At 41.2% G+C, this 13,495-nt stretch overlaps 1 protein-coding gene across 1 annotated transcript in view; it reads right to left on the bottom strand.

Moving 5' to 3' along the window:
• Window positions 1–11,207, bottom strand: part of xdh (xanthine dehydrogenase) — a 72,897-nt gene extending 61,690 nt beyond the window's left edge. The window contains exons 1-7 of the mRNA XM_080720846.1: window positions 10,934–11,207; window positions 8,908–8,965; window positions 8,500–8,596; window positions 7,927–8,035; window positions 7,034–7,160; window positions 1,234–1,295; window positions 440–610 (exon numbers count right to left, since the gene is read on the bottom strand). Coding sequence (XP_080576972.1) covers window positions 440–610; window positions 1,234–1,295; window positions 7,034–7,160; window positions 7,927–8,035; window positions 8,500–8,596; window positions 8,908–8,965; window positions 10,934–11,014 — 705 coding nt within the window. The 5' untranslated portion in view covers window positions 11,015–11,207. The remainder of the gene's footprint in view (window positions 1–439; window positions 611–1,233; window positions 1,296–7,033; window positions 7,161–7,926; window positions 8,036–8,499; window positions 8,597–8,907; window positions 8,966–10,933) is intronic.
• Window positions 11,208–13,495: the final 2,288 nt, after the last annotated feature.

The raw sequence follows: 13,495 nt of genomic DNA, 5'->3' as shown, positions 1-13,495 counted from the left end.
ATGCTAAATTTTGACAATTAATTAATAAATAATGCTCAAAATTTTTTAGCTCGCGCGCTATGCGCGCGAGCATAGGGCCGGTCTGATGCAAATCGCAGGGCTGAAAATTCCTCCCACACCGAGCCTGATGGACAGACAGGTATCTCCATAAATGGGCATAAAGGGACACACGCAAACAGATGGTCAAAATGGATCCTATGACAACAGGTGTCATGGGGTTTGCATTAAAGGGCGGGGCATTCATTCCCTATTTACATTGTTCCCGAGTTGGCCAGGGCGCCGACAAGACGCTCGGCCGCCCTAGCGTCTAGTATTAATAATAATATTAATTATTAAACAATGTAATTATTAATATAATATTAATTATTAAACAATGTAATTACTGCTGCATTGAGGAGAAATTAAACTCCATAAAAGTCTGTGTGTGTTTGCGTCTTACACTGAAAGATTCTTCAGCCTTGTCCCCATTGGTCAGCTCGCCATCACCTGCTTTCCCATTGGTCAGTTGGCCGTGAGCTGCATTCCCATTGGTCAGTTCACCATTGGCTGCCATCCCATTGGTCATACAACAGCCGTTTTCCCGCCCTTTCCCCCCACAACAACCCCCCTCCTGACACACACACACACACACACACACACACACACACACACACACACACACACACACACACACACACACACACACACACACACACACACGTGTATCGGTAAAGTATTCAATCAATCAATCAATGTGTTGATTAAGATTAATTTATATTATAAATGTGGAAAAAGGACAGATCTATAATATCTCAACACAGGGCGCCCGGTGGCCTACTGGTCTAAGCGCATACCATATTATAGGCATTGATGCCTGCTGGCGGCGCCGGTTCGATTCCCGATCCGGACGACCTTTGCCGCATGTCTCTCCCCATCTCTCCCCCCCTTTCCTGTCAGTCTACTGTACTATCCAATAAAAGCCCAAAAACAAATCTTTAAAAAATATATAATATCTCAACACGCTGCCAACATGCATTGCTTAGCTTGTAGATCTGTACTTTTTTTAAACACAGCCTCTGGTAAGTGGTAGGTGTGCGTGCGTGCGTGCGTGCGTGCGTGTGTGTGTGCATGTAATGTATTGTTTATGTAGCGTGTGTGTGTGTGTGTGTGTGTGTGTGTGTGTGTGTGTGTGTGTGTGTGTGTGTGTGTGTGTGAGTGTGTGCATATAATGTATTGTCTATGCAGAGTGTGTACCTGTGTGAAGGTCTTGTATCCTTCCAGGATTGGTCGATATCCAGTACAACGACACAGGTTTCCTGAAAACAACAAGATGATTATTATTATTATTATTATTATTATTACCATATATGGAGATCCATGTACTGTACATGGAGACATGCTGTGAGAGCATATTTATAATTCATATGTTATGTTTATATTTATAATTCATATGTTATGTTTATATTTATAATTCATATGTTATGTTTTAAGCCCAAACATGCTTGTTATTCGTTATGTGAAAGTCCTATGACGTCTGAATGACATCTGACATCATACATACCGTACTTTACCTTTACTTGTAACAGAGTATTTCTATATTGATACTTTTAGTAGTTCGTCCCCAAAATGACTTTTTTTCTATTGATTACTCACGCCATGGAAACTTGAGTTCAGAAAAAATTATTTTGTTGTTGTTTTAGTCGCAAATAATAATTTCATTACAATAAATTTACCCCCATTGATTCCGGTATCAATGGGGGTAAATTTATAAGAATACACGTTGTGTCTTAGGAATGCAAAAAATACAAAAACATGTTATTGAACTCAAGTCTCCGGGGGAGACGGCAGGGGAATGTAAACAATAACATCCATTCAAACACTCTGTCTCTGTCATTAGAGTTCATTCTCACTCTGTCTCTGTCATTAGAGTTCATTCTGTCTCTGTCATTAGAGTTCATTCTGTCTCTGTCATTAGAGTTCATTCTGTCTCTGTCATTAGAGTTCACTCTGTCTCTGTCATTAGAGTTCATTCTGTCTCTGTCATTAGAGTTCACTCTGTCTCTGTCATTAGAGTTCATTCTGTCTCTGTCATTAGAGTTCATTCTGTCTCTGTCATTAGAGTTCATTCTGTCTCTGTCATTAGAGTACACTCTGTCTCTGTCATTAGAGTTCATTCTGTCTCTGTCATTAGAGTTCATTCTGTCTCTGTCATTAGAGTTCATTCTGTCTCTGTCATTAGAGTTCATTCTGTCTCTGTCATTAGAGTTCATTCTGTCTCTGTCATTAGAGTTCATTCTGTCTCTGTCATTAGAGTTCATTCTCACTCTGTCTCTGTCATTAGAGTTCACTCTGTCTCTGTCATTAGAGTTCATTCTGTCTCTGTCATTAGAGTTCATTCTGTCTCTGTCATTAGAGTTCATTCTGTCTCTGACATTAGAGTTCATTCTGTCTCTGTCATTAGAGTTCATTCTATCTCTGTCATTAGAGTTCATTCTGTCTCTGTCATTAGAGTTCATTCTGTCTCTGTCATTAGAGTTCACTCTGTCTCTGTCATTAGAGTTCATTCTCACTCTGTCATTAGAGTTCATTCTGTCTCTGTCATTAGAGTTCATTCTCACTCTGTCTCTGTCATTAGAGTTCATTCTGTCTCTGTCATTAGAGTTCATTCTCACTCTGTCTCTGTCATTAGAGTTCATTCTGTCTCTGTCATTAGAGTTCATTCTGTCTCTGTCATTAGAGTTCATTCTGTCTCTGTCATTAGAGTTCATTCTCACTCTGTCTCTGTCATTAGAGTTCATTCTGTCTCTGTCATTAGAGTTCATTCTGTCTCTGTCATTAGAGTTCATTCTGTCTCTGTCATTAGAGTTCATTCTGTCTCTGTCATTAGAGTTCATTCTGTCTCTGTCATTAGAGTTCACTCTGTCTCTGTCATTAGAGTTCATTCTCACTCTGTCTCTGTCATTAGAGTTCACTCTGTCTCTGTCATTAGAGTTCATTCTCACTCTGTCTCTGTCATTAGAGTTCATTCTCACTCTGTCTCTGTCATTAGAGTTCACTCTGTCTCTGTCATTAGAGTTCATTCTCACTCTGTCTCTGTCATTAGAGTTCATTCTCACTCTGTCTCTGTCATTAGAGTTCACTCTGTCTCTGTCATTAGAGTTCATTCTCACTCTGTCTCTGTCATTAGAGTTCATTCTGTCTCTGTCATTAGAGTTCATTCTGTCTCTGTCATTAGAGTTCACTCTGTCTCTGTCATTAGAGTTCATTCTCACTCTGTCTCTGTCATTAGAGTTCATTCTCACTCTGTCTCTGTCATTAGAGTTCACTCTGTCTCTGTCATTAGAGTTCATTCTCACTCTGTCTCTGTCATTAGAGTTCATTCTGTCTCTGTCATTAGAGTTCATTCTGTCTCTGTCATTAGAGTTCACTCTGTCTCTGTCATTAGAGTTCACTCTGTCTCTGTCATTAGAGTTCATTCTCACTCTGTCTCTGTCATTAGAGTTCATTCTCACTCTGTCTCTGTCATTAGAGTTCATTCTCACTCTGTCTCTGTCATTAGAGTTCATTCTCATTCTGTCTCTGTCATTAGAGTTCATTCTGTCTCTGTCATTAGAGTTCATTCTGTCTCTGTCATTAGAGTTCACTCTGTCTCTGTCATTAGAGTTCATTCTCACTCTGTCTCTGTCATTAGAGTTCATTCTCACTCTGTCTCTGTCATTAGAGTTCACTCTGTCTCTGTCATTAGAGTTCATTCTGTCTCTGTCATTAGAGTTCATTCTGTCTCTGTCATTAGAGTTCATTCTGTCTCTGTCATTAGAGTTCATTCTGTCTCTGTCATTAGAGTTCATTCTGTCTCTGTCATTAGAGTTCATTCTGTCTCTGTCATTAGAGTTCACTCTGTCTCTGTCATTAGAGTTCATTCTGTCTCTGTCATTAGAGTTCACTCTGTCTCTGTCATTAGAGTTCATTCTGTCTCTGTCATTAGAGTTCATTCTGTCTCTGTCATTAGAGTTCATTCTCACTCTGTCTCTGTCATTAGAGTTCACTCTGTCTCTGTCATTAGAGTTCATTCTGTCTCTGTCATTAGAGTTCACTCTGTCTCTGTCATTAGAGTTCATTCTGTCTCTGTCATTAGAGTTCATTCTGTCTCTGTCATTAGAGTTCATTCTCACTCTGTCTCTGTCATTAGAGTTCATTCTGTCTCTGTCATTAGAGTTCATTCTCACTCTGTCTCTGTCATTAGATTTCACTCTGTCTCTGTCATTAGAGTTCATTCTGTCTCTGTCATTAGAGTTCATTCTCACTCTGTCTCTGTCATTAGAGTTCATTCTCACTCTGTCTCTGTCATTAGAGTTCACTCTGTCTCTGTCATTAGAGTTCATTCTGTCTCTGTCATTAGAGTTCATTCTCACTCTGTCTCTGTCATTAGAGTTCATTCTAACAGCAGCACAGCTGCAGCCCAGCAGGTTAGGGTTATGGTTGGGTTACTAACCCTAACCTTAACCCAGCAAGTTAGGGTTAGGTTAACAGTTAACATTACATTACTCTAACAGACCCCCAGGTGTGGTTATAATATGTTTTGTATGTGTCTATGGAGTATGATAGAAAATATTAATGTTCCACAAGGATGAAGGATTTGAAGAATTGACAAAGGTTTATTCATCAAAGAGGCAAAAAGTTGAACAGAGTATCAGCATTCACAAAAGACAGAGCTCTGACCTCCATGGCCAGAGCTTGGGCCCCGTGGGGCAGAAGCCTCCTGAAGTGTCATATGGGACACCTCTTATACACTAAGGTGCTCTCCCTAGATGGAGAGAGAATCTAAACAGCTATACTAAGTACCATACAGTATATAATAAGGCTGACTGGTTAAGTTGCAATGACCATGTATAGCATCACTTAGTACAGATTTTATGCTGACACAGAGTAGGAGTAGAAGTCACAGTCCATGGTTGTCAGCTGTTAGATTGACAGCAGCAGGTACATCTAAATTAGTACTTTGGCTTGTGAGATTACAAATACTATAAATATTTCTACCACATTCCATCCTTTTTTTTTGTGAATGAATAATCTATTCATTTACATACAACAGGATATTTATAGAGTGCCAAATCAATAGACCTTTCTGACAATTACATGTTGATATAGCAATTTAAATAATTAATTAATTAATTCACTATTCCCGACTTCGTTAATAGTTAATACTTGTGCATTACTTTTACGTGGATTAAGATCGTCTGGCTACGCAATAATCACTTTACGACTTTTTCATGCATGGTCAATCACAGTTCAAACTAGACTTGTACTTGATATCTTATGTTATGTTTATAACATTACCAACTGGCTTGCTTGTTTGCACTGAAACATAAGAAAGTTAGAATTTAGTAAATGTGAATCCATATTTGTTTGTACTTTGAAATTCTGTTTTCCAAAATCAAGAGCCCGCATGTCCACTCTCATCTGACTCAGTCATTCCTTGACCCTTAGTCACCATGCAGAGCTGCGACAACTCTTATGTTGGAATATCAGAATGTAGACCATAAAAACAAATATTCTCACATTAGTGGCAAATGCCTTGTTGACTCATATTTTAGATATCAACTTTTAGCTAATATTATTCCTATATAAATTACTCAGCTTAATATCAAACACATAGTTGTTGTAGTCTTCATGGCGTCTCTCCGTTCTTCCCATCTTCATTTGGCTTATGGCATGTGGCGGTTAATGTCTCTGCTTCAGCGATCTCCACTGGGCTGGTGGGGTCCAGTTCAGTGGCTCTCTGACGTGCCAGCATGTGTCTCCTTGGCTTGGTCCCCTCCTACTGTGGCAAAAGTCTGTTGGTGTTCGACGTGGTGTCGATTTCGTCACCTCCGCTGTCAATCTGTGTGATTTGGTGGCAGGCTTGCTTTCCTTGTAAATGAACAGCAAGCTTCTCTCTGTCTAAGATGTCATCACAGGCTGCAGTCATTACAAGATTATTGTTAATCTGTGAGGTCTCGACCTTGTAGATCTGCTTGAAAGTCAGTTCTTGTTGAGTTTGCATAGCTTGCAAGTTGCTTCTGTAGTGGTCTCTTTGTTCTCCATGGTGGTGGACCTGCTTTAGGTCTGCTTTCAAAAATCTTCTTTCCGGAAAAATTCCTTCATCCCAAGGTTCTTTTAAGCAAGCATCCATCTATGGTGAAAGATGAAATATTGCTCCTGGCTGGCTCGCCAATTATGATAGAAAATATTCCACATGTTCCACAAGGATGAAGGATTTGAAGAATTGACAAAGGTTTATTCATCAAAGAGGCAAAAAGTTGAACAGAGTATCAGCATTCACAAAAGACAGAGCTCTGACCTCCATGGCCAGAGCTTGGGCCCCGTGGGGCAGAAGCCTCCTGAAGTGTCATATGGGACACCTCTTATACACTAAGGTGCTCTCCCTAGATGGAGAGAGAATCTAAACAGCTATACTAAGTACCATACAGTATATAATAAGGCTGACTGGTTAAGTTGCAATGACCATGTATAGCATCACTTAGTACAGATTTTATGCTGACACAGAGTAGGAGTAGAAGTCACAGTCCATGGTTGTCAGCTGTTAGATTGACAGCAGCAGGTACATCTAAATTAGTACTTTGGCTTGTGAGATTACAAATACTATAAATATTTCTACCACAGGAGTTAACATTACTCTAACAGACCACCAGGTGTGGTTAAAATATGTTTTGTATGTGTCTATGGAGTTAACATTACTCTCACAGACCCCCAGGTGTGGTTATAATATGTTTTGTATGTGTCTATGGAGTTAACATTACTCTAACAGACCACCAGGTGTGGTTATAATATGTTTTGTATGTGTCTATGGAGTTAACATTACTCTAACAGACCACCAGGTGTGGTTATAATATGTTTTGTATGTGTCTATGGAGTTAACATTACTCTAACAGACCACCAGGTGTGGTTATAATATGTTTTGTATGTGTCTATGGAGTAGGGTGTGTGTGTGTGTGTGCGTGTGTGTGTGTGTGTGTGTGTGTGTGTGTGTGTGTGTGTGTGTGTGTGTGTGTACCTTGGAAAGCCTCTTCGATGTCGGCCATCTTGGGGGCGGGGTTATTCCTCAGCAGAGAATACATGGACATGACGATGCCGGGGGTGCAAAACCCACACTGAGACCCATGAGACAACGCTATGCGCTCCTACATAGACACCAATACATAGAAATACACAATATGAAACACACACCTCCTAATAGACACCAATACATAGAAATACACAACATTATACCCACACTCATAATAGACACCAATACATAGAAATACACAACATTATACCCACACTCATAATAGACACCAATACATAGAAATACACAACATTATACCCACACTCCTAATAGACACCAATACATAGAAATACACAATATTATACCCACACTCCTACATAGACACCAATACATAGAAATACACAACATTATACCCACACTCCTAATAGACACCAATACATAGAAATACACAATATTATACCCACACTCCTAATAGACACCAATACATAGAAATACACAATATTATACCCACACTCCTAATAGACACCAATACATAGAAATACACAATATTATACCCACACTCCTAATAGACACCAATACATAGAAATACACAATATTATACCCACACTCCTAATAGACACCAATACATAGAAATACACAATATTAAACCCACACTGAGACCCATGAGACAACGCTATGCGTTCCTAATAGACACCAATACATAGAAATACACAACATTATACCCACACTCCTAATAGACACCAATACAACACAATATGAAACACACATTCCTAATAGACACCAATACATAGAAATACACAATATAGTTGAATCTGTGATATTTATTTTAGTTTTTACTTTTTTGTTACCTTTTCATGTGTGTGTATGTGCGTGCGTGCGTGCGTGCGTGCGTGTGCGTGTACCTGGACTGGGTGTAGTTTTCGGGCGGTGCTTCCGATTCCCTCCACCGTGGTCACATGACTCATGTGTAGCGAACACACCGGAGCCAGGCACGCATTGACTGAATAATGACTGATTAGCATATCGTTAAGTTATTAACATATCATTAACATAATGACTGATTAGCATATTGTTAAGTCATTAACATATAATTAACATAATGACTGATTAGCATATTGTTAAGTCATTAACATATCATTAACATTCATTTACATAATGACTTTTATTTTATTTTATCCATCAGGCGCCCCGGCTGGCCAGGGGGAGGCAGTATAGAGACCAGGATTACTGCATGTTTTTGTGAGGGTATCTACCCTAGGAGACACGGGGAGAACATGCAAACTCCACACAGAAAGGCCCTTTCACCAACCCCACCGTAGGGTGTGGGCACTGATGAGGAGGAGAGAAGGAGAGTATCACCATCTCTCACACACACACACACACACACACACACACACACACACACACACACACACACACACACACACACACACACACACACACACACACACACACACACACACACTAAAGGATACATCACAGTGTGTAGGTGAGGTGTGTATCTTGACACCATCACAGTGCAGGCTCCACAGCCGCCTTCAGCACAGCCTAGTTTAGTTCCAACCAGACCCACTAACGAGCTCGTTAAGGAATTAACATATTTGGATATCACATTTACATATGACATTAACATACATATACATACTATACACACATATTCATTTATTATTAACTATAATGAATTAATATACATATACATACTATACACACATATTCATTTATAATTAATTATAATTAATTAACATACATATACATACTATAAACACATGTTCATTTATAATTAATTATAATTAATTAACATACATTCAGACCATATAAGGTAACATATTAACATACATTCAGACCATATAAGGTAACATATTAACATGACCATATAAGGATACACTTCCTCCTCAGGAAGGTCAGCAGGGTCATCTCGGGGTCAGCTCTGGGCTCAACGACCTGGAAGTAGAAACATTTAAACAGGAAGTAGAAACAATTAAACAGGAAGTAGAAACATTTAAACAGGAAGTAGAAACATTTAAACAGGAAGTAGACACATTTAAACAGGAAGTAGAAACATTTAAACAGGAAGTAGAAACATTTAAACAGGAAGTAAAAACATTTAAACAGGAAGTAGAAACATTTAAACAGGAAGTAAAAACATTTAAACAGGAAGTAAAAACATTTAAACAGGAAGTAGAACATCTGTTTACTGGTTCTATAGATCTGTTTACTGGTTCTATAGAACTAAACAGTGACCAATGGGACAGTCCTAAACACTGACCAATGGGACAGAGCTAAACACTGACCAATGAGACAGAGCTAAACACTGACCAATGAGACAGAGCTAAACACTGACCAATGGGACAGAGCTAAACACTGACCAATGAGACAGAGCTAAACACTGACCAATGGGACAGAGATAAACACTGACCAATGGGACAGTCCTAAACACTGACCAATGAGACAGAGCTAAACACTGACCAATGAGACAGAGCTAAACACTGACCAATGAGACAGTCCTAAACACTGACCAATGAGACAGAGCTAAACACTGACCAATGAGACAGAGCTAAACAGAGCTAAACACTGACCAATGAGACAGAACTAAACAGAGCTAAACACTGACCAATGAGACAGTCCTAAGCACTGACCAATGACAGAACTAAACAGAGCTAAACACTGACCAATGAGACAGAGATAAATACTGACCAATGAGACAGAGCTAAACACTGACCAATGGGACAGAACTAAACACTGACCAATGAGACAGAACTAAACAGAGCTAAACACTGACCAATGAGACAGAACTAAACAGAGCTAAACACTGACCAATGAGACAGAATTAAACAGAGCTAAACACTGACCAATGAGACAGAATTAAACAGAGCTAAACACTGACCAATGAGACAGTCCTAAGCACTGACCAATGACAGAACTAAACAGAGCTAAACACTGACCAATGAGACAGAGATAAATACTGACCAATGGGACAGAACTAAACAGTCCTAAGCACTGACCAATGAGACAGAGCTAAACACTGACCAATGGGACAGAGCTAAACACTGACCAATGGGACAGAGATAAACACTGACCAATGAGACAGAGCTAAACAATGACGAATGGGACAGAGCTAAACACTGACCAATGAGACAGAGCTAAACACTGACCAATGGGACAGAGCTAAACACTGACCAATGAGACAGAGATAAACACTGACCAATGGGACAGAGCTAAACACTGACCAATGGGACAGAGATAAACACTGACCAATGAGACAGAGCTAAACACTGACCAATGGGACAGAGATAAACACTGACCAATGGGACAGAGCTAAACACTGACCAATGAGACAGTCCTAAACACTGACCAATGAGACAGGCCTAAACACTGACCAATGAGACAGAGCTAAACACTGACCAATGAGACAGGCCTAAACACTGACCAATGGGACAGAGCTAAACACTGACCAATGAGACAGAGCTAAACACTGACCAATGAGACAGAGCTAAACACTGACCAATGAGACAGAGCTAAACACTGACCAATGAGACAGTCCTAAACACTGACCAATGAGACAGGCCTAAACACTGACCAATGGGACAGAGCTAAACACTGACCAATGGGACAGAGCTAAACACTGACCAATGAGACAGTCCTAAACACTGACCAATGGGACAGAGCTAAACACTGACCAATGGGACAGAGATAAACACTGACCAATGGGGCGTCCCCAGTTAAAACATGATTATTTTGGGGGTCACAGCCTGAAAAGGGACACTGATCTTTATCTATGGAATCCTGTCTTGTCCCATGTGTCAATGTGTGTACTGGGTATACAGTATGTACTGGGTAATGAAGGTTTTTAATAAATCATATCATGAAGGGTTTTAATAAATCATATCATCGAGGTTTTTAATGACTCACTTTCTTGCCGTTAACGAAGAAAACCAGCTGATCCGAGTCCTCCATCGTCTCTTCATCTGACATCGTCTTCTTCACCTCCATGAAGTCTGTCTGTCTGTCTGTCCGTTATTCTGTCTGTTATTCTGTCTGTTGTTCTGTCTGTCTGTCTGTCAGTCAGTCTGTCTGTTGTTCTGTCTGTTGTTCTGTCAGTCAGTCTGTCTGTCTGACCGACTGACTGTCAAGTGTATCTCTTCGTCCGTCTGTGTGTGTGTGTGTGTGTGTGTGTGTGTGTGTGTGTGTGTTATCGCATGTCTATCTGGACTCTGGTCCGACACGGGGGGGGGTGACATGTGACCTAGAGGCGCACACAAACACACACACACACACACACACACACACACACACACACACACACACACACACACACACACACACACTGTAAATGATTCAGAATGTCTGACTGTGAACTATGATGATTGAGAAAGAGAGAGAGAGAGAGAGAGAGAGAGAGAGAGAGAGAGAGAGAGGGGGGGGGGGGGGGGCACAGACACATTCTACAATGTATTCTAAATCCCAAAGGTTTTCTGAAAAACCTACATTTCCATATCAATGGTTTCATGATCCAGGGACCCCCAGAATTATATGTGTTTGGCCGCGGACCCCCATGTAAAAATATCATGATCCAGGGACCCCCAGAAAGAAAGATTTGAGTTGAAAATACATACAGTATATTTAACATATTTAACATAAATACATACAGTATATTTAACATATTTAACATAAATACATACAGTATATGTAACATATTTAACATAAATACATACAGTATATTTAACAGGGGTTCCCACACATTTTTTTACCAATGAATTTCCAAAACTTTTCCAGAATATTTAAGCCAATTTCCAGGACTTTAAAACAATAATTCTTACTCCTCTGTGCAAAGCCCAAAGACAGGCAGTGAAGCAAAAATAAAGCGTGCCGTGCACACTGCGAACGGCCCTAACCCTAACCCTAACCCACACTGCGAACGTACCGTGGCGTGCACACTGCGAACAGCCCGTGCCGTGCACACTGCCAACGGCCCGTGGCGTGCACATTGCGAACGGCCCGTGGCGTGCACATTGCCAACGGCCCGTGGCGTGCACATTGCGAACGGCCCGTGGCGTGCACACTGCCAACGGCCCGTGGCGTGCACATTGCGAACGGCCCGTGGCGTGCACACTGCCAACGGCCCGTGGCGTGCACATTGCGAACGGCCCGTGGCATGCACATTGCCAACGGCCCGTGGCGTGCACATTGCGAACGGCCCGTGGCGTGCACATTGCCAACGGCCCGTGGCGTGCACATTGCGAACGGCCCGTGGCGTGCACATTGCCAACGGCCCGTGGCGTGCACATTGCCAACGGCCCGTGGCGTGCACATTGCGAACGGCCCGTGGCATGCACATTGCCAACGGCCCGTGGCGTGCACATTGCGAAAGTACCGTGGCGTGCACACTGCCAACGGCCCGTGGCGTGCACACTGCCAACGGCCCGTGGCGTGCGTGTGGATCGTGCACGATAGACACGCACGTGCACACGTCAAGAGGTTAGAAAATCATGGCAGAGAATCTTCAAAGTCCATTTATGGTGTCAGTATTTGAGTTAACAAAATCAATAACCAAAAACAATCTCTAGACATTTTTTTCCAGGACCTTCCAGGACCCTTGATCAATTCCAAAACGTTTCCAGTACTAGAAAAATAATTTTCTAATTTCAAAATATTTCCAGGAATTTCATGACCGTGGGAACCCTGATTCAAACATTTGCACAAACTTGAATGATTTTTTAAAAACAGCAGATCTACAATCTCTCAACAATCGAGCTTGTAGATCTGCTGTAACTGAATAGCTGAAGCATAAAATAATGGTCAAAGGCTTAAATAGCAGATCTACAAGCTCAGTGCCGCGCAGCGAGCTTGTAGATCTGCTGTTTTTAATTCGCTAAAGTATCAAATTAAGTGACACAGATTGTTTCCAAGTCAAATGGGGGCGGGGCAGTGGCTCAGGGGTGGAGTTACCGTCTCAGTTCGATCCCAGGCTCCCCAGAGTCAGGGTGGAGGAAGTGTCCTTGACCATATATGGCATGCTTGTGCACCAGCAGAGCGCATCAGGACATCCCAGGATATTGACAGCAAGTTATCCTGGGATGTCCATGTTAATCATGTGTGTACTAAGATCCAGCGGCGACTTAACTTTCTGCGTAGGCTCAGGGTGTTTGGTGTCCAGCAGAGAGTGATGCTGCTTTTCTATCATGCTGTGATCGAGAGTATTTTCCGTTATACAATTTGTGAGTGGTTTGGTAATTTGACTGTGAGGTCAAAAGCACAGATTAATAGACTAGCTGGGATTGCATTGAAGGTGATGGGTGTGAGGGATCACCTCACCCTTGAGGAAAGTGTAGTTAAGAAAGCTAAGAGAATAATTGCTGACCCCTCTCATGTCCTTCATTCAGAATACAAACTGCTACCCTCTGGTAGACGTTATAGAGTCCCAGTTAAAAACAAGAAAAGACATCTGAACAGATACAAATACTCATTCATTCC

The sequence above is a fragment of the Nannobrachium achirus genome, assembly GCF_963921795.1.
Source record: "Nannobrachium achirus genome assembly, chromosome: 24".
NCBI classification, from domain to species: domain Eukaryota; kingdom Metazoa; phylum Chordata; class Actinopteri; order Myctophiformes; family Myctophidae; genus Nannobrachium; species Nannobrachium achirus.
This window is presented reverse-complemented; position numbering and strand designations above follow the sequence as displayed.